General features: G+C 35.8%; 3 protein-coding genes across 3 annotated transcripts in view; all 3 read left to right on the top strand.

Moving 5' to 3' along the window:
* Positions 1–827: 827 nt before the first annotated feature.
* Positions 828–3,253, top strand: LOC120489858 (4-galactosyl-N-acetylglucosaminide 3-alpha-L-fucosyltransferase 9-like). The gene is made up of 3 exons (XM_039687044.2): positions 828–958; positions 1,056–1,246; positions 1,542–3,253. The coding sequence occupies exon 3, from the start codon at positions 1,550–1,552 to the stop codon at positions 2,651–2,653; it is 1,104 nt and encodes a 367-aa protein (XP_039542978.2). The 5' UTR covers positions 828–958; positions 1,056–1,246; positions 1,542–1,549; the 3' UTR covers positions 2,654–3,253.
* Positions 3,254–3,632: 379 nt separating this feature from the next.
* Positions 3,633–8,746, top strand: ctu1 (cytosolic thiouridylase subunit 1 homolog (S. pombe)). The gene is made up of 3 exons (XM_039687045.2): positions 3,633–3,862; positions 5,686–6,202; positions 7,954–8,746. The coding sequence occupies exons 2-3, from the start codon at positions 5,707–5,709 to the stop codon at positions 8,487–8,489; spliced, it is 1,032 nt and encodes a 343-aa protein (XP_039542979.1). The 5' UTR covers positions 3,633–3,862; positions 5,686–5,706; the 3' UTR covers positions 8,490–8,746.
* Positions 8,747–10,275: 1,529 nt separating this feature from the next.
* pxnb (paxillin b) overlaps positions 10,276–27,126 on the top strand; it is a 33,066-nt gene continuing 16,215 nt past the window's right edge. Inside the window, 1 exon segment of the mRNA XM_039686800.2 lies at positions 10,276–10,442. Within this exon segment, the coding sequence (XP_039542734.2) occupies positions 10,430–10,442 (13 nt within the window). The 5' untranslated portion in view covers positions 10,276–10,429.

Raw genomic sequence — 27,126 nt, 5'->3', positions numbered from 1 at the left:
AGGAAATCAAATTAGATAGAATGGAGGATTTTAACTGTGACAACAAGATGATTGACATGGCAGTTTACGGTGACAGGATGCAACGCAGCACGCGACAGAGCTGTCCGTTAAAGATGACGTGATAGTATGTCCCAAAGCTTTTACTACACACTCAAAAGTATGTACTTTTTCCTCACAAAAAGAGTACATACTTTTAAGGGCGTAGTATGGTAAGCGAATTGGGACGCAGCAATTGTGACAGGTAAAAAAAAAAATAAAAAAAACAGTTGACATTTATTGTCAGATCAATAACACTTTTTGTATTATGTGAGCTACTATTGCTTGTACCATACCGAATTTTACCTCCACACTTCCCGCCTGCACATCTATACCACTTCTCTGTTATGTGGTAGATGTGCATATTGCTATAGAAACATGACCATATTTATGCCACTTAAAGCACCACAGTGGTCAGGTGGAGGATATGCCTTTTTATAGCTCATGCATTCTACACTTTATCACCAGGAAGACTCGCTTCATCAAACATAATTAAAACAGAGAAGCTATTGCATTTCTGTTGCCCCTGTCATATTACTAGCCTATCTTTCATTTGTTCTTCTGAAACATCTGTTACTCCTCGAATCATTTTTTTGTACTCACACTTTCTATAATTATAATTTATTCAGTCTTACGGCTTTTTATTGCTGCACTATATTTTCTACAAACAATCAACTGATCCGTTTCTCAACACCTTCGCTCAACAACTTGTTGAACTGAACAAATCAACGATTTGATTTCGCAAACATTGTAGAACGAATCTGTAGTTTTGAGGAACCGAAAGACAGGTAAGTCGAGCCCAGAGGGAAACTCCCATGCACCGACGAGGAGAAGGTGAGACCAGATGCCGGAAGCACTGGAGCTGATTGTCCGCGCGTAATGACGATTGTCTGGACCGCATTCGTGTGGAACATCATTTCCAGTTAAGAGTTTACATTATTTTGTCTGCAACTATATGTATTGAATGTCATACCTGTTATTTAGACTAGAATCTGACTGTATTTTTTTTTTAAATTGAGGTTGTTACTGATCTAGCTGGTCCGGGTTTGTTTGGATGAGGAGAGGCGGTGTTTCGAAACGTCAGAGCTTTACACTTGATTTTATCGGGGTTGAGTTTATATGTTTTGAGACTTCCGACTTTAGGCGACAGTGCGGTGCTCTACTGCGGAACACAACTGCAAATTTCTGTGAATGAAGGGCTCTTAAATCGGTGAGGAGGAGTTCACTATTCATTCCAAACATTCTATACTATCAGAATGTATAGCCTAGATCTAAACATTCCATTTGATTGTACGAGTCAAATGTTTTAGCCAGTTTTTTTTTTTTTTTTTTTTTAACTCTGACACAGTCTACCTTAGTCTAGTCTAGTCTATACCAGTCTACCTTATATTTCATTTAAACTTATTTTTGGAAATCAATGTAACATTACTTTTAATATGGAGGCACTTGTTTTTATTCTTGTGTATGTTCGAGGCTGATCATTTACTTCTCATTATTGTTTTTAGATCAGAAAATGTCAGGCACAAAGGGCTCATCGCTATGTCGCCTGGGTCTAATAGTGACGCTGGCTTGTATCATCTCTCTGAGCTTGATGTTTGTCATGTTTCAATCTCCAAAAAACTGTCCTCTTCCACCTCCTAGACCTGAACAAAGTTTGTCTCCTGAGAGCAAGAGCTCTCTTACTAATGCAATAGAAGACAAACCCGTTCTTCTACTTTGGTTCTGGCCGGAAAATTACAGGTTTGACTTCAGCGACTGCAAAACAATTTACAATATCGACAATTGTCATGTAACGGATGATAGATCTCTCTACGACAATGCAGATGCTGTCCTCATTTTTCACAAAGCCATCAGTTGGGACCTGACCAACCTTCCTCAATCTCCTCGTCCTCCGTTCCAGAGGTGGATTTGGTTTCATGTCGAATCGCCAACCAACACCCATAGAATACCAGGTCTGGAAAACCTGTTCAATCTCACTCTCAGCTACAGACATGATGCTGATATTCCTGTACGGTTGAAATTAAACACTAGGAAGAAACCAGATACGGAGTTTGTAATTCCCAAAAAGGACAAACTGGTGTGTTGGATTGTGAGTAACAATGCTCCCTCAACAGGTGTTGGCACAAGGAACAAGTTTTACCAAGAATTCAGCAAACACATCCAAGTGACTATGTTCGGAAAGGCTTATGCAAAGTTCTTGGATCCTAGCGAGTACTATCCCACCCTAGCTAGCTGCAAGTTTTACCTTTCCTTTGAGAACTCCATCCACAAGGACTACATCACCGAGAAGATAAATGGGCCGTTCGCTGCAGGAACCGTCCCTGTGGTTCTGGGTCCTCCTAGAAAAAACTATGAAAACTTTGTTCCCGGCGATGCCTTCATTCATGTGAACGACTTCCCAGATCCAAAGTCACTAGCAGACTATCTGCTTCAGCTGGACAAGGACGACGAAGCGTACCGCAGGTACTTTAACTGGAGGAAATATCTCTATCCGACTCCTCATTTAGTACAACAACTCCAAGAGTTTATTCTGCCTATTTGCACCGCCTGTGACCATATAGGACGACACAGAGAATATAAACAAGCTCATGATCTCTATGAATGGTATTTCAACTGAAGTCACCAATGATTCATTTTTCTACATGTATTTTTTGGATAATCATTATAGGTTTGCTTGTGTAAGGATGTATAAAAAGTCTTTTTCGAGATACTGTATTTTTAATATCATTTTGTAACCTTTTATTAATCAATTAAACCATAAATAATTATTGCACAAGCACCCGTGGAGCAGTCCCTAAGTTTTACACTTTTGGCGTGACTCATGAACTTGTTTTATAGTCTCTATGCAGGAGGCATTGTGAACAGAACAATACACGCTAATGTCTGTATTGTAAGATGCCTAAGACAGAACTAGGCTACAGGTCTGAGACAAACCACGTGTGCCACGTGACCCCGCAAGTGCCTTGGTGGAGTGACCTCTCACAGAACTGGCAGATCTGGCTCAGGCCATGAAAATGAGATGAACTGCAGGACTTAAAGCAGACTCGTCATTCAATGTCTGAGTTGTTAAATCTCAAATATTTAAATAAAGCAGTTGTAATTGAAAGGACATTACTTGAGTTTTATACAGATTTTCATGTCTTTCATTGTTGCCTGGTTGTTTCTTGTAATACAAATGGGGAACAGATTGTAAGCAAATAAAACTGGCTAACACTGATTCATCCTTGGGCGTGGTAGCAGCTTGTTAGCGTCTATTCAAATCGCACTGTTTTTATTATATAGCCTATCATATTATAGTATATTTACTGTAATTATAATTAGGCAGTGTCAAGGAAGAAGGTTTCCAACCTTCTTGCGTTGACTACTTGCACTGTTTCTGAGATTCATTTACTATTGACACATGGTCTAAAAATTCACTTACACCGACAAACGAATTGTACATTTAATATAGAATACATTTTTATAACTGCTATCTCATAATCATAACATTTGTACATTTTTGACATACAAGTTTAAATTTAAACTCTTATGCCAGGACAAAAGATGGCGCCAGAACGCAAACTGTGAAACAGGAAGTGACGGTCTTGAAACGTGTGATGTTTTATAGTCGTTTCACACAGATATCATGTGGATTTTCACGGGTTTCACAGCAGCCGAGATGTTCTGGGTTAAAAGCAATCATGAGATTAGTTTTAATTTGTCATTTAACTCATCAGCTATTTGTTTTGTAACCCTGGTTTAGCGTTTTATTTAACGTTACTCAAACACGTCATCGTCCTACATCTTCACTGTGGTTAATGATTTACATCCGTAGGAAGCACTAAAGGTTTGTAGTGTATTTTTGATCGGTTTCATAAAGTTCAGCTACTATTTCGTGTTCTACTTTAATTCTGTAATAATATGTTTCTCTCGAAAATTATTCTGAAATGCTTCGATTTTCTTAAATACTTTCATATTCATTCATACAGTTTCTGACCGACTGTTAACCCTTCAGACACTGAATTTATTTTAGTTATTAACGTTAGTTTGTTTAAATCGGCCATAGACTAGTTACAAACTCTTTATCAAACTGTGCATTGTGGTTTCTGCGTGTAATGACTATCCATTGGAAGATGTAAACAACACTGGTCCAGAAACACTTCCTGTTTCAGTTTGTAACTGTTTTCTTTAAGAAAACATCTTAAATATGTTTGTTTAACTTTTTGATTCAGTTTTATATGTTCTGTTGGTTGTATTTTATCCCAGCTTTTATGTTGTGTTAAAAAACTGAAACAGGAAGTGCTTCTGGACCAGTGTTGTTTACATTTTTCAAAATGCTCTGTAAGCAATTATGTTTGGATAAATAATCGTGTACATGTTTATTTTTTTTTTATTGAAATAATTATACATTACAGTAAATAAAAAAATACAACATAAATTAAAATAATAATACAATAAAAAAGAAACAAAAAAAAAAACAAAAAAAAGAAACCGGTATGAGATCATGAAGTAAATAACATAAAAGCTTCACATAAAGACCTCATACGTTTTGCTTTACTATTTTTTAACCCAAGAAGTAACTCACAATAATTTTTCATTTCTATCTGAAATAAAAAAAAATTTGGTTTCCCTTTAGCCCATTTTTGCTTGTGTATATGATATTTCCCCATAATCAAACAGAGGTTAACAACAAAGGCCACATTTGGAGATAAACTTTGTCTATTAAAATAAAAAAAGACCATGTTTATTCTTTAACATCTTTCGAATCAAACCGTACTGTATTGGGTTAATAAATATTACAAATAACTGTAATTCGTAGAATTCATATTCAAGCTAAACAACATTAGCTACGTTCATTAAATGGAAGTATTCCTGCTTTGAATTTTTATGTAAATTGCCGAAAGGGTTAAATCAGTGGTTTCAAACTTATGATTAAAAAAAAGCATCCCAAAATGTGATCATTTATTGTCATCCTAAATTTTGAAAGGCAGATATATATTTTCTAGGGCTGTCAAACGATTAATCACATCCAAAATAAAAGTTTGTGTTTACATAATATATGTTGGTGCACTGTGTATAATTATCTATCTATCTGCACACATATATTATGTAAACAAACATTTATGTTAGATGCGATTAAAAGATTTGACCACAATAACTTTTATATTTAAAGGCAAAAATTATCCAGTAAAAAATGCATGAAATATGTTTGTGAAAATATTTACGTTTCTTATGTTTTTTTTTTCCTCTACTCACTATAATACTGTACTTTCTGTAGATGTATTATGTATTTCTTTGAATCAATTTTTGAGATCAATTTATTTATTTTTTTTTATAATTTTATTTTAGTGACCTAATTAGTTCCTCTAGTCTTATTTTTTATAATTCAATTATACACTTTTCACACTTTTCCAAAACCCCTAGCACTTCTTTGTAGCGTATGTAATGTAATCTAATAAAAACAAAATATTTTCCATAATGTTTTTATAATATACATATTTCACTGTATAAATTTGGTCTTTGTATATGAAAAAGAAGTATGCCTTTGAAATGACCAGACGTTGATATTCTGAGGACAGTGACATCTAAAAGCTTGAAAAGGCCTGTGTGAAAGATCACTTCAGCGTGTGTTTCGATGAGTTATGTGATGATATGTGAAATGCTCTGCAGGTCCGCGTGGTCATCCCCATCATGCCCGTCCAGTGCAGTCACTGCGTTCAGAGACGGGCCGTGCTGAAGCGGCCCAAGACCGGACACTCCCTCTGTAAAGACTGCTTCTTCTGGGCGTTTGAGGAGGAGATCCATCAAACCATCATGTCCGCTGCGCTCTTTAATCGCGGGGAGACCGTGGCCATCGGTGCCTCGGGCGGGAAGGACTCGACCGTCCTGGCCCACGTGATGAAGCTCCTGAACGAGCGCTACGATTACGGCCTGAACCTCCTGCTGCTGTCGGTGGACGAGGGCATCACGGGTTACAGAGATGACTCCCTGGAGACGGTGAAGAGGAACCAGCAGCAGTACGAGCTCCCGCTGAAGATCGTGTCTTACGAAGAGCTGTACGGCTGGACGATGGACGCCATCGTGAAGCAGGTGGGCTTGAAGAACAACTGCACTTTCTGTGGTGTGTTTCGCAGGCAGGCGCTGGACCGAGGAGCCATGATGCTGAAGGTGGACAAGATATGCACAGGCGAGTAATGTCCTTTCCAACATGTGTTCACGAGACATTCGGCGAGAGTTAATGCATTGCATTTTGTGAATTAATACACTTAAATAAATGCAATTTAATTCTCACAGTTTAGTTTTGTTATATATTTCCGTTTTTGTTTGTGTGTTATTCAACATTGGGGTGATTCTAAGATCATCCTCTACTGACGAACAATACTAAATAAGATAAAGTTAACATAAAAGAGTCGACTCAAATTGAATTCACTTCTTGGAAGGATGATGATGTCGTTCGTTATTGATATGGAGTAGTTCATTGCTTTAGGCAGCTTAAAGTATATAGAGACGATAAAGTCAGAATGCTAGCTTTTGATTTTGTATATATTATGTTTTTGTGTGTGTGTGTGTGTGTGTGTGTGTGTGTGTTAAACAGAGCATATTTTTAGGACCATTTTCATCACAGCCAAAGTATGTAATTATTTGCAAGTAATGCAAAAAAAAAAAAGTATATAATTTTTATTATTTCCAAAACAATTTCACTGACTGTCATTTGTGTTGTACTGCCTTTATTTATGCTCTTTTAAATTAAAACTGTTTATGCATTTAAAAAATGTGGCAATTGTTTAATTGTTATCAAAAAAATAATGTTCTTAAAATAGGCATTTTTGTACTATATATATATATATATATATATATATATATATATGAAGAGTTTAGATGCAAAAGCCTCTAAATGCCATTTGAAATTTTCTTCTTTAATGATGATTTTTATCAAACTTGTATATCTAAAGATCAGTAATTTCACTTAAATGGCAATGATAATTACCTATTAATTGTTATTTAAGTGAGATTAATGAAATAAAATATACAAGTTTGATAAAAATCATCATTAAAGAAGAAAATTTCAAATGGCATTTAGAGGCTTTTGCATCTGAACTCTTCATATATATATATATATATATATATATATATATATATATATGTGCTGTAAAATCGATTAATCGTGACTAATTGCATCTAACATAAAAGTTTGTTTACATAATATGTGTATATATTAGTATATTTATTTATTAGGGCTGGGGAACGATTAATCGCATCCAAAATAAAAGTTTGTGTTTTCATATTATATGTGTGTGTAGTGTGTATAATTATTTTGTATATATAAATACACACACATGCATGTGTATATATATTTAATAAATATTTGCGTGTATATACTTATATATATATTTATTTATTTAATATTATATATATATATATATATATATAAAAATTTGATATATTCATAATAACATAGTTTTCTTAAATATATACATGCATGTGTGTACGCACTGAATTAATCGTTACCCAGCCCTATTATTTATATTATATATATTTCTGCGCTTATATATATATATATATATATATGTATGTATATATTATACAGTATTTGCACACACACTAAGTGTATTTCCACACACACATATAATTATAGACAGTATATTATGCAAACGAACTTTTATGTTAGATGCAATAAGTCGCGATTTGACTGATTTGCACTAATATATACAATTATTTGGGGCGGGGGGAGTGCTTGTTTCATGTGGTAACATCTAAATGAACCAATTTAATATGACTGAATCATCCTGAAACATTAGATTACACCTACAGATGTCTATATTTTCTGAGTTTCAGTATATTTTATGCAGTTCAACTCGTATTAATGTATTGTGAAATACACTTTGATTCTCTCAGAAATAGATGTAATCAAATGCGTTTGTTTGGTTGAATGAGCAGGTCACAATGCGGATGACGTGGCCGAGACGGTGTTGATGAATGTCCTGCGTGGGGATATCGCACGTCTCCGGCGCTGCACCTCCATCAGCACGGCCAGCGAAGGAGAGGGCGCCATTCCTCGCTGCAAGCCACTTAAATACGCCTACGAGAAAGAGATCGTCCTCTACGCCTACTTTAAGAAGCTGGATTACTTCTCCACAGAGTGCATCTACTCGCCGAACGCCTACCGGGGTCACGCTCGCGCCTTCCTCAAAGACCTGGAGTCCATCAGGCCCAGCTCCATCATAGACGTCATCCACTCCGGGGAGACGCTCTCCGTGAAGGCAGGGGTGAAGATGCCGGTCCAGGGGACGTGTTCTCGCTGCGGCTATATCTCCAGTCAGGCCTTGTGTAAGTCCTGTGTTCTGCTGGAGGGCCTGAATCGAGGTTTACCCAAGCTGGGCATCGGGAAACATCACCGTCTGCACGGGAAACTTCTGTCCCAGGAGCCTCTGACCGAGCAGGAGGAGAAGAAGCTGAAGGCTGTGGACTTCTGACAAAATCAAGAGTTTTTTTTGTTTTTTTTAACATGCTTGGGGTGGATGTTTATAATGTGAGGTGATTGTTTGAATTTCAACCACAGGGAAATGAATGTCACACATGTTGTATTCATAAGTTAAAGTTGTCTTTTAGAACCAGAGACACTCTTTTTAAACTCAAACACTTTCTCAACTCACAGGAGGAACGTTTAAGATGCTTTTTTTCGTCTTATTTAAACAATAACATGACAATAAAATGTTTTAATCATTTCTTATTTAGTTTTTATATCTGAAATGAAGATATTGGCTGCATCCAGAATCATATACTCTCTTATTATGAATAAGTAATTACTTCACGGCTGCTAAAAAGGTATGGGCACTTTAATTGAAGGGGTGTGCATAAGACTGACATAACATCTTGAAAATGAAGTAGGGTTTATGCATGTTTGTGACAGTCTTTTGTGCAATAATGACATTTTGAATGCAAATATGACATTGTTTAAGATGTCTGTCATCACATCTTGACATAAACCAATACATCATAACCTGTCAGAGACTTTGTCATGACAACTTGACATAAAATGAAGTTAAACTGTCATGACATTGGCTGTCATGAGGCATTTTAACTTTGTCATGTATATTTTTCGTGACCTCAACTACAGTGGTACTAATTGAATTTGTCATTAAAAGTTATAATGGCTTCATGACAGCCAATGTGAAAACCAACCACCTGACAGTTTAATATCATGTTAACCAGTTAAAATAAGTGCTTTCTTAGGTTTAATAATTAATCTGCTATGTCATATTTTTGAATTAACAAGTTAATTATCTCAGAATTAACAGATTAAGTTTTTGCTCTGTTTTTCTGAGTTTTTGAGATTATCAAGTCATTAATTCAGAAAAACAGAGCAAAAACTTTTTTCCATTAAAAAATGATCTCATCGTTCTGAGATGATTAACTAGTTAATTCCGAAAAACAGATTTTTTTTTCTTCAAGTGAATGCAATGCTTCCGTAATCCGTATAATATAAATAGCTTTAGAGTCAATGAAGCTAAAAAGTGACTACATGTGAGCTTAAATGTTCAATTCTCTCTATACCTTTATCAACTGTATAAACTAACTTCGTTACTCTTACTTGTCCTGATATAAAGTAGTGAAAATTTCTTCTAGTTGTGCTCTTTCATAGACAGATATTTGGTTCTTGTTGTGTATTTTGTTTAAATTATCAATATTTTAATACTTTTATTTAATAAGTGATTTGCGCTGCTTCTCTCGCGAGAAAAGAATCGCATTTTCACTCTTTCTCAACATTTATTTTTATTTTTTTTATTATTATTAACAACCACATGAAATACAAAGAACAGAGCAAACACCAGAGGGGAAAAAGAAAGAAGAAGAAGAAAAAAAATTCGACAATAGTACAAATAATGCAAAAGAGGATAATCACATACATAAAGGAGATCACTCTTTCTCAGCATGTGATTGGCTGTTCGCTACTGCTGATGTCACCTAAACTCCTAAACTGAGTTGACGGAGAGAGGTGATGATCAGCATCATGGTACCAACAAAGCCTGGTTGGATTGGTTTGGTTTTGTCAACTCAAAACTAATCCTGCAACCCTGATTTTGTTCAACTGCCATCATGGCGCAGGCCACATGCCTGTATTAAATATAGTCAGTAAGATAGATAGAAATTAACAAATAGTTGTAACGTTTCCATTCAAGACCGCCGCCGGTGTGGCGCTCTTCGACCAGCAGAGGGCGCTGCAGTGAAGCGCGTTTCTCGGTTGTGTGTTCAGTCAGTGTGATGTTTCGGGGGTCCAGTCCTGTCCAGCAGCCACAGACCAGCGTCTAGAACAGCAGGAAAAACTTGAGCTCAGACTTGTCTTCTGAAACGAGCTCTACACATCGTCTTCAGAGTCGGATTAGGAGCTGAGCACTTTCGGAAGCGCGCAAACATGGACGATCTAGGTAAAACGCATATTCCCACATGTTGTTTACAGACAGACACAAACATAGCGGAAAAATAAGAGAGGGAGAGGGAGAGAGAGGCTAACTACAGTAGCCAGTGAGCTAACGCACTAGAGTTGTGATACAAAGTAACGTTAATACTTTCTCCGAACGCGACGTCATAGTGATACAGTGTAACTCTTGACGTTCCATCCTTCTGAACGCGCTATTAGTGTCTGTTACAGTTACAATATTAGACTATCATGTGTCAACAACAACAAAATACTAACACTGAGGATGACTGTTGTTGGGCTGTACGCGGTTTTCCCCCTTTGACAAAACATATTCCGTCATTAAATAGTTATTAATCTTTTTCAAATGATTCTGCTTATTTGAAATCTCATTGTTTATCATTAATTACATTTTTCTTTCGCTCATACTTTCAGTCAGAGCCAAAACGCAGGTCGAGTCAAAGAAGTTGATCAGTAATCACAGGTTGTAGGTCCAGAGATACACAGATATGAGCTAAGACTTCAAAATATACATAATAAATATAAAATATAATACAGCTACGCCTTTGTATGTGTATGTATAAACGTTACAATGTGTGTCAACGATCAGGATAGCACATTTGATAGATATGCAGTGTGTAGTTCAGTATGAGTGGGACCTTTGCTGTGAGAATGAGTGTCGTGATGACCAGCAGAGACTGATGCCAATGGAAACATTACGAGTCACTTTGGATAAATGCACTAATAAGCCTCGGATAAAATGCATAAATGTTTTTGTTGCATTCGATTAATGCAATGCAACAAAAACATTTATGCATTTTATCCAAAGTGACTTTTTTCCCCCGCAAAAATGCAACGTAGATCACTTTGGATAAAATGCACACATGTTTTTGTTTACGTATTTATTAATTAATAATGTGAAGTTAGACAATCATTATCACGAAATTGTTTTGCAGTAATGACTGGTTGACTGCATTACTTTAGCAAACCGCAGGAATAATTTGACATCTGAAGAAGGAAGATATTTAATTGTGGTAGTTCAGTTCATGTTGTTTATCGGGCTGGAGATATAGAGGCGCAGGTCTGGAAGAGCCCGAGTGACGGGCGAGTGCATGCCGTCTTGGATGTGATGGTGTGAGGAGGACGGGGAAGTCCAGTGCCTGTGTTTGGAGTGGGGGAGGGAACTGAACTGACTCACTCGAGGGTCAAAGGTCGAATGAGAGGAGTTTTTTCCAACCAGCTGCTCACAGTGGAATGCTTTATTAGCTTTGTTAGAGGCGATCAGTGTTTCGGATTTAGAATTGGCCTGTTGATGAGGTCAAATGTGTTTGGACACTAATGCAGCGCTCTATGAAATCCATTAGTATTTTCGGGAAAAATTCAGTTCTAGATTTCATTTTAATGGTTTCATGAAATTCCAATAACTAAAATGGATGTCTAATCAATTTCATTAATACAACAATTTAAAAGTTTATAAATATTTAAACATTAATAAGGCCCTATGAAATGTCTTTTATGTTGTTTCTGGATCCTATGTTTACACATTTATTACCAAAAATGGTGGAAATCAAATGAATGCATGACTTGATTAACCTTTTTTAAATGTAATCAAATTCAATTTGCACAATTCTTTCTATTTTTTTGCCAAGTGCTGCACCACCAAGGTTTACAGGTAATTGTGCAGAAAAAAATGTGATATTCCTTAAAAATGTTTTAATAAATTCCTTTTATTAAATTATAAATATTCCGTTTAATAAATTATTATTATCATTACTTTGAGAAGTACATTCTTCAAAAGTAATATATTTCATTAAAAAGTCAGACCAAACTTTTATTTTGATGGTCTGTCGTGAAGACCTTTTAAGTTCCCTTATGTATATGATATGATGATAGTTTTACCAAATGAATTGGTGAAATGCTTCTGAAGTGACTGAAAACACCTCATTTTACACCTCAAACACCACCAAGGGCATCCTATTAAGTAGTTTGGCACGCAGGGATTGTATTTGTGAGAAAGAGAGAGAGAGAGAGAGAGAGAGAGAGTTGCTCTGGATCACCCAAGTTACACACACACATTTTTTCCAATTGGCCTCTGCATATAAACCTCAGCATTCTGGTACTCACACGAGGTTGTTGCGGTCACGCAGGTGCACAATGAGGGTGTTGTTCAAGCGAACGCTCTTCCTCATCTGGGCCTCATTGGACAAGTCGTTAAGGTAGTCGTTTGTGGAGAATCTCAGAACAATGATGATTTGTCTGTTCATTTATTTAAAGAATTTGGCTTTGGCCCACTCAACCACTTTTGTGAAGTAAACGCTTGATCATTTCCATCGGACGAGGAAACGCTCGTCTGTGGTTTATTTAAATAACATATAAAATAATACAGTAAAACAGTGATATTGTGAAATATTATTACAATTCAAAATAAGTGTAATATGCATTTTCCGACCCAATTTTAAAAAAAAAAGGCACGGTTTAGATTTAAATATGCAAAAGCTTAAGAGTCTGTGATTGGATCATTATTGCAGTGATTATTATGTTTCTAGCATGTCATTTCATTTCTTAAACACACATGTAGGAACTAGAAAGAAACACTTAATGACCATACACTCTTAGAAGAAAAGGTTCTATATAGAACCTTTAAAGGTTCTATCAGTGCTACGTATTTGGAACCCCTAAAAGGTTCTATAAACTCTTAAAAAAGGGTTCCTCTGGGTTCTATATAGAACCCTGGGGTTCCATACTTGGCCAATAGAACCTTTCACCAAAAAAAAATGGTTCTATAGAACCATTTTGGAGTTCCATATATGAAGCGGGGGATGGAACCATTTCTGGTTCTAAATAGAACCTTTTCTTCTAAGAGTGTATTCCACCAGGTCCAGACCTTGATCAAACACTCATGCACATCTAGATGGAAATAACATCACGACATTAATTTACATCAAGATGTAGATGAACATCAGTCTCACACACTCTCACCGATTCATCTGTGGAAATGATTCTTCATGCTCCTCACAATCTGAGCCTGATGAATCTTAACATTATCATCCTGCAATATGACCATGATGTGCTTCACACAATTAGATCTAAGAAATAGATTCTTAAGCATTTGCCTATTTAACCCCTTAACTGTCACCGACCCAGTACCGGGACGCCTAACTTTACTTCACTATATTTCTATTAAATCCTAATCTAATTATGACAAATTATATATTTTTGGAAAGGTCTAAGACTTCTAATTAAATATTCGACCCCTGTTTTGTGTTAAAAATTATGTAGGAAGAGTAATTAATGAATTTATGACAAGAGTGCACCTAAAAAAATCTGCATCATAACAGGAGGTCTGACCTTTGTCACAAAAAGTTGATGCACCCACTTTTAATCATTGAAACTTCTGTTTTTATGCTAAAAGTTCATAATAAAACATATAATCTAGTATTTTTAAATAAAAAATAAAAAGTATAGTATAACATTATCCTCTAAAAATTATAATATATATGTATATATTATCCTCTAAAATATAATAATATTTTTTATCGCCTTTTTTTATTATATCACATATTTTAGTAGTTATCATAAATTAGGTATCATTTGAAAGCTTATAAACTCAGAATTCATCCTGTAAAAAACATTTTATAATTGAATGTTGCGTTACCATAGAAACGGTACTTATTTTATGAGGCTCCTCCCCCTTTGGGCATCCTTATATTTCATAATTTATGATCAAAACCTTTTCTAATCTTGACAAAACACATATTGTCAGACAGGTCTGAGTCTCAAGGTTCCAACTTTTGTTAAGGCAGAATGTACACAACTAAATTCAATGGAATTCAATGGCACCCGGTGGCTATTTTTGGTACTACGCCTAAACAAAATCTCATGGGAACTTCAATTTTTGTGATATCAACTTCAAATTTGGAACATAACTTGGTTAGATTTATGGCTTTGATTTTATAGTAATTTTAGAGTAAAAATATTTTGTAAAATATATATTTTATATAAAATAAAAAATATATAGTACAGTATATTTGATTTACTGTGAATTAAAACTTCCATAACTTTTTCATACTTTCATTTTTTGAAGTGTTTTCACTTCAGCAATATTCTGCTGAGTGTTTTCTTTAAAACAAGACCAAACTTGGGTATATATTCCAAGGCATTCTTGAATTACAACCATTTAAGTGTGAATAGAGCATTTAACCCCCATTATCAAAAAAAGGGGGGGGGGGGGTGACAGTTAAGGGGTTAAATCCAAACAGTGATCCTTTTATTTTTGTATTTTGAAATGTAATTTATTCCTGTGATCAAAGTTGAACTTTCAGCGTCACATGATCCTTCAATAATCATTCAATTTTAGTTTTAATCATACCCTTTTTCCAGGATTCTTTGATGAATAGAACAGAAATATAATATTTGTAACAAATCACTTTTGATGCATTCTTTCTGAAAAGTATTAATAGCTTTATGAATAATCAGACTCACCCCAAACTTTTGAATGGTATATGTCATTTTCAGTTGAAATGGATTCAGAAGCATTGTGATCATGCAAACACAGAACTCATCCATCCTCGCATCAATGGCTGACGTTTTGTTGATTGATCACATAACACTTTCACTCTCTGTATGCATAGAAAAAGTGCTTGTCACTGTAATATTTTCACCTTGTGCTGGTGGTTAGGACACGGTGTGGGGAAAAGGGACGATTAGAAAAGTCTCATGGCAGTAACTCAGACTAAATCAGTTCCCTTTCGCAACACACACACACACACTGTTCCATGGCCCAACCTGCCCTCAGACCAAGGCTTCAGGGTCCGCCTCACTTCCTCAGGAAACAGTGGTGAAAGGAAGTGGCTTTGTGTTGAGCTCTTTGGCCACACTTTAAACCCACTCCAGAAACACACAGCGTCTCTGAGATGAGTCAGAACAGTGCTAGCATATCCTTTAAAGGCACAGCCCACCTGAAAAATAACTTTCTGTCATCATTTACTTGTTCAAAAACCTGTATGGCTTCCTTTCTTCTTAGGACCAAAAAGGCGATTTTTTTTTAAAGAATGTTGTGGTCCAAACAACATTATATGGACAAAAGAACACTTAAAGGAGTAGTTCACTTTTAAAAAAACTTTTGCTGATAATTTACTCACCCCCATGTCATCCAAGATGTCCACGTCTTTCTTTCTTCAGTCGAAAAGAAATTAAGGTTTTTGATGAAAACATTCCAGGATTTTTCTCCATATAATGGACTTCAATGGGAACCAAACGGTTCCCAGACAGTTTCAGTGCAGCTTCAAAGGGCTTTAAACGATTTCAGACGATGAATAAGGGTCTAATCAAGCGAAACGATCGCTCATTTAAAATAAATAACAGTTTAAGTTTTATAAGCACAAATGGTCGCCTTGCTCTGTTCTGTGATGCGCGTTCGTGACTCCTGTTCGAACTCGTACATCAAAATGAACAAATCTTTTTTCGTGTCATTTGGTTCATTCAACGAACGAATTGACTCTCGCGAAAAGATTCGTGGTTTAAGTTTAATGGTTTAATGATTGAAAATAAAGAAATTAAGATGGTTATAAATGATAATATTTTACAGTTTTATGTATAATAAAATTATTTTGTAATCATTATTTAATAATTTAGTAATAATAATGCTAAAAATTATTATTATTATTTTAGCCGTATTCATATATAATACAATTTTGTCAATTTTGATTTTAAATCACGTTTTCTATTAATCGTTTTTTTTTTTTTTTTTTTGAAAAACCACAATAAAATGTTTTCCCCCAAATCGTGCAGGCCCACATTACAACCCATAAAAGTTCCCAATTTGATTTCTATGCCAAGTTTTCTGAAGTCATCTGGCGCCGTGTGTGAGAAGCGCGAACATTCATTGCGTCAGGCTTGAGGTCAGTGATGCCAGACTTACAGCGTCATGTTATTCGAAAACTATTTTCAGTTTTTCCTCTCTCATATCCATTAGTTTCAGTCCTCATCATCAAACGCATTTTTAGGGAATTTAATCTTAGATTGCTCATAAGTGCATTCAGTCTGAAACAAGGGCTTTTTATGTGTGCCATTAAACAAGGCACGTAGAAACCTTGATGTTTAACTTAATAAAGTTAGCATGCTTTTATCGGTGGAGAGTCTTTTGACTCATAATCCTGTCATTTCCAGAGTATTGGCCTATCTGTTCTCACTTACGATCATGGCGTGTGCTGAGGGGCGATCAAAGCCAGACTTTGCCATGTGTTTTCCTGCTGTTATGAGGTGATTCAGATGAAAACGCTCTGCATGGCCTTTTCTTTCTCTATTTCCTTCGACCTCTTTTCTCGATGCCCCGCTCCCCCTCTCCCTGCTTGGCAGGGCGTCCGGCCTGAGACACAGCGGTGATTGTTTTCCTGATGGCCTTGGATGCTCCAGAGCTCGTCGTTACAGCAGAACTCTTCCCTCATGAGTGGATTTGGGAGATACTCCCTGTAAACGCTGCTGTGGAAAATGTTCCACGTAACGCTCATCAAAGTTGTGTGTGAGATCCACAGAAATGTGCAGATGTTTATTCGTCCATCGTGCGTGGTCGACCGAATCAATATTCAGTCAATAGAATCAATAGAAATATATTTTGATTAGCTTGTAGCCCTCAAACCGTATTCATATTATAGCCTTTAATCCTGTAATTGTGGACAAATGTGGGCACAGAGGACTCCTAATTTTTATTTATTATAAATGTTATGTCACTGTCTTCGATAAGTTTTGTCTATCCATTTATGTTTTTTTTATTTTGGGGGTATTTTTGAATTTATTTACTTCAAAAGTACCATATTTTCCATGTAAATTATGCTTATTTTTATGTTTTATTTTTTAACCCTTATGCTGCATTAGGGACATTTTTGGTCTTTTGCAGTTTAATTTCTTTGACCATTTTGGCTGTTTTAATGCAAATGGTATGAAATTTGGCAAAATTGTGACTTTTTGGATACATGTAAAAAATGTGATCCCATTTTGCAAAATATGTATAACACACACTGTGTAGATCAAATAGTAACACTCAGCACCATAAAGACCAAAAATGGCCCATTGAAACCCATTAAAACGTTGTTTAAATCTGAGGCTGTCAGTAATACATGAAACCTGATTTTTGCACAAACATCCTTTCATTTTGAAGCAAAAGCATTATATTTGCATTATATAGTGTATTCCACCAGATGACGTCACTACATATTTGGAAATGCACCTTATTTTAGGCAATAGGCAATGTTTAATAGGTGGCCATTTTTGGTCTCTAACGCGCTAAGTGGGATTTTTTGCAAAGTGGGACTGTGATAATCCAAATCTAAAGTTTTCTCTTTGCATTTAGTTTATTGAAAATAATTGAATTTTTGTGTTTTTTCCTCTTATACAAATCGATGGTTTCGCAAACAAAACTGGTAATTAAAGGGTTAAAATCCTGAAATTGAATACATTTTTGGTAGTTATGATGAGGACTGATGCTGGTTAAAAGATTTAACTTGGTAAAAGTGGAAAATAATAATAATATATAATATTTTAGGCAATGTTTAATATGTGGCCATTTTTGGTCCTTAATGCACTCAACGGTGTTAAAAATCTAATGCAGCACAAGGGTTAAACTACATTAAAATATCATTCCAATAAGTTCTTAGAGCTAAAACTGAAGATGAAGTGACTTTGCTGTCTTATTTTGGCTTATTTCAGATCAGAATGCTCTAAATTACAGTTTTTCCCCTTTCATTTCTATGGGTGCCCATTTTTGACCCAAATACAAGATTAAGGAGTTTTTTTTTTCACCCACTTAACATTGTAGAATTGAGTAAAAACAAATTGTGTGTGTTCAGGAGGCAAACTTAGGAAAAGTAGCCAAGTCTTTATACCGCTCAGATCAAGGGAAGTATTTTTTTTTTTTTTTTAAATAAATCAAAACTATTTTGCCCACATTTGTCCAGAATACGGTTTTAGGGTTAATTATAATACTTTTTTTAGATTGCAGAAAGAATGCAATTGTTAACATCCATCCAAAAGCAATGCAAAGTCCAACATATCCTGCACATGTTTGCAGATGCGAATACATAAAAATGCGCAGATTAAAAGAGTACTTACTTTAAAAAAAGTATATTATTTAGTGTTTTCCAGTACAAATATCTAAACATTCGTAAATCAAGATGTGTTTACTTGAGAAGCAAAATGACCTCATTGAAGAATTGATAAAAAATGTTTATTTCTTAAAACAAGAAAATAATATCACTTGTTTTCACTTGCGATTTAGTTTATTTTTTCTGACCCAATTGACATGAACTCGCTTAATGATGATTTTTTGAAGACTTAAAATCTTACGTAATTTCCCTTCTCAAGTAAATTTCTTTATTTAAGAATATTTCTTGTACTGGAAATCAACTAATTTCGTAGTCACTCGGGCTATTTTAACGATGTCTTTAATAACTTTTTGAGGCCGGCAAGTTTCAATCCCTCAAGAAGCCTATGGACTGGTATGCAGGAGTGATCCAGCTCTCAGATTTAATCAAAAATATCTTAATTTGTATTCCAAAGATGAATGAAGGTCTTACTGGGTTGAAAAACATGAGGGAGAGTAAATTTGGGTGAACTATCCCTTTAATGTAGAAAAACAATGAAAAGCAACGCTATGTGTGAACGGCCACTAGAAGTCATTTTTAATTAGCTAATCAGAATGATAAAATCAGTTAAATGTTATTTTAGTTGTATTTATTAAGTGAGATCGTTTAATCCAAATTAATTTGCGAATGAGTGATCACGGCACTCACGTAATCTCTGATTATTCTCTATTACTGGTTTTTGTGGGGTGTTTGTGGTCTCTTTTCCTGGTTTAACAACCTGGTTTATCTAAATAACCATCCAATCAGATTTGAGCTGTTACGAGTCGGTTGGATGTTCTCGCTTCACTGTTTGCGTAGGTGTCAGGAATAGACAAGGGACCCCCGTCTGCTTGGCTTGAAGTCCCGTTGGGAAGAGCTTTTATTTTGGGTGCCAAGTGTCAACTTTCCACAGGGGTGGGGTCGGGCACTTGAGATTTCTCTCGAAAATATCTGTCAATCCTCTCCTTTAACGCATTTCATGCTCTCGCTCCTCCTCAGACTTCCACGACCCCCATCCGTTGGTCTCGTTTCTTCTCTTGTTGCTCCTGGCTGTCTTTTCTTTCTCTGTTGTTTCTTTTGTGACCTGTGCTGCAGTCATCCTGTTGGCCCCCTCGCTCACCCCCTCTTGCCTCTCTGTTATAAATATCAGAGTAAGTTTGGTTAGAAGGTATAGAGTTTCCTTTGGTGAGGTCGCCAGCTTTGGCCTCTGGTCTCCAGTCATAAACAGGCAGAGTTTGGCCTCTTCTGACCTGCAGGAGAACGTCCACTGGTGGTTACACTGACCAGGACCTAAATGTGACCTATCAAGCATTTAAAAAAAGGTCTATATTAGAGCCCGGCCGATACGATACAAATATTTTTGGGTTTTAAAATCCGATATTCCGATATATCGGCCGATATTTTATTTATTTATTTGAAACTGGACATGATAGTCACAAATTCTGTCATGCTTATTTGAGTTAAGAGAACTGATGGGGATGTTCTTTTAATTGTTATTCAAGCAATGTATGTATCGTGACCAACTCAACGAGTGTTGCCGACAGGAACTGTGTAGAGTGCCCTCTGGTGGACAAACTATACAACTCCAACACTCATGACATGGTTCAAGCATGTTTCATCCGTTTTTATTTTATTTTTTGAAATATTCATTTATCGGCCATTATAACTGCCGATACCGGTAGTTTGGAAAACGCCTAATATCGGCCGATAATATCGGTCTGGCGATATATCGGTCTGGCTCTAGTCTATATATGAGTTCAGATGCAAAAGCCTCTAAAATTTTCTTCTAGAATGATCATTTTTATCACACTTGTATATTTAAGTTCAGTGCACTGTTAGATCCTACCAGGTTTTTTACAGTAAAATACTGGCAACACTGTTGGCAGTAATTTACTGTAAAAATGCACTAAAACTAATAAGTTGTATTTTTTTGTTAACTTGAGTTTTAGTGCATTTTTACAGTAAATTACTGGCAACAGTGTTGTAAAAATGCACTCAAACTAATAAGTTGTATTTTTTAGTTAACTTGAGTTTTAGTGCATTTTCACAGTAAATTACTGGCAACAGTGTTGTAAAAATGCACTCAAACTAATAAGTTGTATTTTTTTAGTTAACTTGAGTTTTAGTGCATTTTTACAGTAAATTACTGGCAACAGTGTTGTAAAAATGCACTCAAACTAATAAGTTGTATTTTTTAGTTAACTTGAGTTTTAGTGCATTTTCACAGTAAATTACTGGCAACAGTGTTGTAAAAATGCACTCAAACTAATAAGTTGTATTTTTAGTTAACTTGAGTTTTAGTGCATTTTTACAGTAAATTACTGGCAACAGTGTTGTAAAAATGCACTCAAACTAATAAGTTGTATTTTTTAGTTAACTTGAGTTTTAGTGCATTTTTACAGTAAATTACTGGCAACAGTGTTGTAAAAATGCACTCAAACTAATAAGTTGTATTTTTTTAGTTAACTTGAGTTTTAGTGCATTTTTACAGTAAATTACTGGCAACAGTGTTGTAAAAATGCACTCAAACTAATAAGTTGTATTTTTTAGTTAACTTGAGTTTTAGTGCATTTTTATAGTAAATTACTGGCAACAGTGTTGTAAAAATGCACTCAAACTAATAAGTTGTATTTTTTAGTTAACTTGAGTTTTAGTGCATTTTCACAGTAAATTACTGGCAACAGTGTTGTAAATGCACTCAAACTAATAAGTTGTATTTTTAGTTAACTTGAGTTTTAGTGCATTTTCACAGTAAATTACTGGCAACAGTGTTGTAAAAATGCACTCAAACTAATAAGTTGTATTTTTTAGTTAACTTGAGTTTTAGTGCATTTTTACAGTAAATTACTGGCAACAGTGTTGTAAAAATGCACTCAAACTAATAAGTTGTATTTTTTTAGTTAACTTGAGTTTTAGTGCATTTTTACAGTAAATTACTGGCAACAGTGTTGTAAAAATGCACTCAAACTAATAAGTTGTATTTTTTAGTTAACTTGAGTTTTAGTGCATTTTCACAGTAAATTACTGGCAACAGTGTTGTAAAAATGCACTCAAACTAATAAGTTGTATTTTTTAGTTAACTTGAGTTTTAGTGCATTTTCACAGTAAATTACTGGCAACAGTGTTGTAAAAATGCACTCAAACTAATAAGTTGTATTTTTTAGTTAACTTGAGTTTTAGTGCATTTTTACAGTAAATTACTGGCAACAGTGTTGTAAAAATGCACTCAAACTAATAAGTTGTATTTTTTAGTTAACTTGAGTTTTAGTGCATTTTTACAGTAAATTACTGGCAACAGTGTTGTAAAAATGCACTCAAACTAATAAGTTGTATTTTTTAGTTTACTTGAGTTTTAGTGCATTTGTACAGTAAATTACTGGCAACAGTGTTGTAAAAATGCACTCAAACTAATAAGTTGTATTTTTTAGTTAACTTGAGTTTTAGTGCATTTTCACAGTAAATTACTGGCAACAGTGTTGTAAAAATGCACTCAAACTAATAAGTTGTATTTTTTAGTTAACTTGAGTTTTAGTGCATTTTCACAGTAAATTACTGGCAACAGTGTTGTAAAAATGCACTCAAACTAATAAGTTGTATTTTTTAGTTAACTTGAGTTTTAGTGCATTTGTACAGTAAATTACTGGCAACAGTGTTGTAAAAATGCACTCAAGCTAATAAGTTGTATTTTTTAGTTAACTTGAGTTTTAGTGCATTTTCACAGTAAATTACTGGCAACAGTGTTGTAAAAATGCACTCAAACTAATAAGTTGTATTTTTTAGTTAACTTGAGTTTTAGTGCATTTTTACAGTAAATTACTGGCAACAGTGTTGCCAGTATTTTACTGTAAAAAACCTGGTAAGGTCTAACAGTGTGATTTCACTTAAATGGCAATGATAATTACCTATTAATTGTTATTTAAGTGAAATTACTGAACTTAAATATACAAGTTTGATAAAAATCATCATTAAAGAAGAAAATTTCAAATGGCATTTAGAGGCTTTTGCATCTGAACTCTTCATATAGTTTTTTCGGTCTTCTTTTTCCTAGAACAGGTTGTGGTGGATTTTCTTCCCTGAACCTGACTACTCTACAATAATGCTCACTCTAGTTGGCCAAGTCTTATACTTTTACCTCAGCGCGTCTACAGTCGACGACCTACCGGGTACTAATCCTATAACCCTAGCGCGTCTACAGTCGACGTCCTGCCAGGTACTAATAATTCTAACTTACTTGTTCTTTCTGCGCAGCTTAAATGACAGACAGACTTCAGCAAATGTCCTTCAGATGCTCTTTATTTCAGCTGGGAGTTGTTGAGCAATTCTCAGAGAATCTCAGCTTAAAAGAAGAAGTACACATGTTTTATATGATAAAGCCAGACACATTAAAAAAAGAATCATCATGACTAATTATTTCATTATGACTGTTAATGTCACACTCTATCAATATGATTGGTTACACTGTTTAAAGCAAGCCCCATCCCCTCATCATCCTTCGTTAGTGACGTCAGCAAAATATCCTATATCCTCAAAAAAACAAACAAAAAAAAAACAGTTTGTAAGGGGTTAACATTTCAGTTAATCACGTCCTAATATAGTAAAAGAACAGAACGTTCAGTTCATCGTCAAAGTTATATTGGACAAGGTTACATTAAGTCAAAAAGTTGTTAGATGGTTAGTTCATATTGAAAGTTCGTCTCATGGCTACATCCTAAATAGAAGGAACTAAGATTTACCTTTTTTTATTGTTAGATCTAGATTAGAAAGTTTAGTCACCTTGAGACAAAGAAGTAAAAGCATGATAGGTTTTATCACATGTTAGAAATATAAAATCAGTACTTTATGGTTAGTTAACATAATTAATCTTTGAATGTTAAAATTTCTATAACAAGGTTTTCTTGCTTGATTGTTCAAAAAACACATTATTTCCCCCATATTCTCCCCTCTTTCCCGAAAGCATCGTTAGACATTTTAAATTGAATTTCATAAAATGTTTTGTTTTATTGTATTGTTTGCTAGTGCATTTGTGACCAGCGTCTTACACACACTCATGATGCTGTGTGTGAAGGAGTTTAGTGGGAGTCCTGTTGCTGTTTAATCATTAGGGCTGGTTTTCTGGAATGTAGTGCTTTCATGGTTTCTGGTGTTTTTAAATATAGGTGGGTGATAATGGGTGGGATCGCAACAGTGAAATGAACTCCAGCCATTGTGAGGCCGTTTGCACCACATTCCTCTGCCATGTCACAGTTCAGCCCACACGCTCCATGCCTCTCTCTCTCTCTACATCATTTATGGGCCAAAATATAGAAGTAATAGAAAGCAAGTTCATGTTTTCATAATTTTTTTTTATTTAGGCAAGCAAAACTGGCCATATGGTTGTCACGGAAAAAGCTGTTGATTGGTGATGCATCAACTGATGATTTAGGTTTACTAAAATCTCGCATTAAAATTGAATTTACTTTCTATAAATTGGTCAGAGACATGGAAATGTTTAGATATAAGTGGGGAATAAATCAATGCATTTGTGATGTTAATGAAGATGGCTGCTTGGAATTGTATATTTAAGTGTATCTGTGTTTGAAAAAGATTTTAAAGCAAAATTCAAATCCACCCCAGATCACTCAGATCTAACTCTGGAAAATTTGTTTATATAGAAAAATTAATGTTTTTTTTTTTCATTCTTTTTGTAAATTAATAGACTATTAAAAGTCAAAAGTCTACCTCTCTCTCTTTCTCTGCATCTCTCTCTCTCTCTCCCTGCTTTTCTCTCTCCATACCCCTCTCTCTCTCGACCCCGCCCCCCTCCGTCTCTCTCTCCTCTATAGTGTTTCTGTGGCCGCTCTCTGGTGGAATGTGTGGAATTCTCTCCTCAGATTCTGAGTATGAAGCGATAAAGTGGTTAACAACCTCATGAAGGAGTAATACGATTAGAAACGAGAAGACCGAGACTCTCTGCCTGTTCAGGAGATATCAATGTCACACCAGGCCTCTGTTCAATAATGTGCATTTGTATAACCTTTCATATTGATCGCTTTTTATAAACCTCTCTCAGCTCTTAGTTTTATATGATCAGATTATGCTCAGCAATGCAGAAGAATGTAACTATGATAATAAGAAACGTGTCTTCCATATATATATATATATATAAAAGGATGTGTATGAGAATTGTGAGTAGCTGTTATACCACAGACAATAATTAAATTGTAATCGTGTGTTAATATTGCTCGTCTATGGGGCAATACATTTCTTTTGAATGCGTTTTGTTTGTTTCATGTCCATATTCATATTCTGCTGCATAAAAGGTCTGTAGTTTGACATTTATTAAGCTTAGACCCTGTGGATTTCTTCAAAACTAGTTCAGCTGAGTGTGGACTGCTGTGGATTAAGTTTAAGTTTGGTTTCACACCACTGTTTGCATGCATAATCACATTAACTAACCACTAGGTTATGTTCTCCGTTAAGTGAGTTGTCGGACCCTCCCTGGCCCGCAGTACATCCCTGCCTCAACACTGCCGCCTGCTGGCGACTCCACAACTGCGGTCACTGTGACATTATAACACTTAAAGGCAGTTTGCTGTCTCGCACAGAGACTAATCTAACAAAATCACCAACATTTAATATTTCATTTCTCATAGCCTTTTAAACATTTACAAAAAAAAATCTTTTTACATTTACAAATTTGGCAACACCCAAAACAGGATAGCCATGTGGTGCACAGGATATCCTGCCTCGACTCGCACCTCTCTGCCTTTTGTTCCTGTGTGCACATTATTGTTCCAACGAAGTGTGTTTCATTTTTGGTCACTTTTGTGGGCTTTTAAAAATATACTCTCTAAAAACACATGTGTCAAACTCTATTACTGTAAATGTAATTACACACGTCTCAACTACTGTCAATGATATTACCATGAACTGAACTGAATAGGCTTAAATAATGTACAGTTATTTAACAGATGCAATATTGCCTCTATTAGGTTCCTCATTTTCTTTTGGATGTCTCCTACAATAGGCTTCCAAGGTTAAAAAACACTTTAATATAACATAATCTAAATTGCACATCACCTAATTTCTTAAAGTGTCTGAAAACGGTTTGTTCAAAAGTTCAGTCTCTTTCAACTCCTCCTTTCCGAGAGTCTACTCTGCTCTGATTGGTCAGATGGCTAAGTCTACTCTGCTCTGATTGGTCAGACGCATAGATCAGATGGCCTAGTTGTGATTGGTCTACTCTGCTCTGATTGGTCTACTCTAATCTGCTCTGATTGGTCAGACGGCTCAGTCGTGATTGGTCTACTCTAATCTGCTCTGATTGGTCAGACAGCCTAGTTGTGATTGGTCTACTCTGCTCTGATTGGTCAGACGGCCCAGTCGTGATTGGTCTACTCTAATCTGCTCTGATTGGTCAGACAGCCTAGTTGTGATTGGTCTACTCTTCTCTGATTGATCAGACGGCCCAGTTGTGATTGGTCTACTCTGCTCTGATTGGTCTACTCTAATCTGCTCTGATTGGTCAGACGGCTCAGTCGTGATTGGTCTACTCTAATCTGCTCTGATTGGTCAGACAGCCTAGTTGTGATTGGTCTACTCTGCTCTGATTGGTCAGACGGCCTAGTTGTGATTGGTCTACTCTGCTCTGATTGGTCAGACGGCCCAGTCGTGATTGGTCTACTCTAATCTGCTCTGATTGGTCAGACAGCCTAGTTGTGATTGGTCTACTCTTCTCTGATTGATCAGACGGCCCAGTTGTGATTGGTCTACTCTGCTCTGATTGGTCAGACGGCCCAGTTGTGATTGGTCTACTCTGCTCTGATTGGTCAGACGGCCTAGTTGTGATTGGTCTACTCTGCTCTGATTGGTCAGACGGCCTAGTTGTGATTGGTCTACTCTAATCTGCTCTGATTGGTCAGACGGCCCAGTTGTGATTGGTCTACTCTGCTCTGATTGGTCAGACGGCCCAGTTGTGATTGGTCTACTCTGCTCTGATTGGTCAGACGGCCCAGTTGTGATTGGTACTCTGCTCTGATTGGTCAGACGGCCCAGTTGTGATTGGTACTCTGCTCTGATTGGTCAGAGGGCCCAGGTGTGATTGGTCTACTCTGTTCTGATTGGTCAGACGGCCCAGTTGTGATTGGTCAGAGGGCCCAGCTGTGATTGGTCTACTCTGTTCTGATTGGTCAGACGGCCCAGTTGTGATTGGTCAGAGGGCCCAGCTGTGATTGGTCTACTCTGTTCTGATTGGTCAGACGGCCCAGTTGTGATTGGTACTCTGCTCTGATTGGTCTGTACAGAATCGCTCTGTTTATCTGCGCTTTGATCTTTGTAACTTTGCAGACCCTTTACATTCACGAACAGCTCTAATACACACTACATGAAAGGTAATATCCCGACAAGAATAATTGGGGCACTTCAATATGCATGCATATTATAACATAAAACACAATGTATATTCATTCCAACTTGCATTTATTATAATCTTAATAATATTTTCTTTGACTTTGTGTAGTCTTGCCTATATTTTTAGAGCACGAGGGCGCGTCACACAACCTGTCCATGTTGACATCTGTGTAATTTGACTATCTTTTA

This window comes from Pimephales promelas, chromosome 14, assembly GCF_988280905.1.
Source record: "Pimephales promelas chromosome 14, fPimPro1.hap1.1, whole genome shotgun sequence".
Taxonomy (NCBI): domain Eukaryota; kingdom Metazoa; phylum Chordata; class Actinopteri; order Cypriniformes; family Leuciscidae; genus Pimephales; species Pimephales promelas.
The sequence above is the reverse complement of the archived record's forward strand: the minus strand, read 5'-3'. Positions and strand labels throughout refer to the sequence as shown.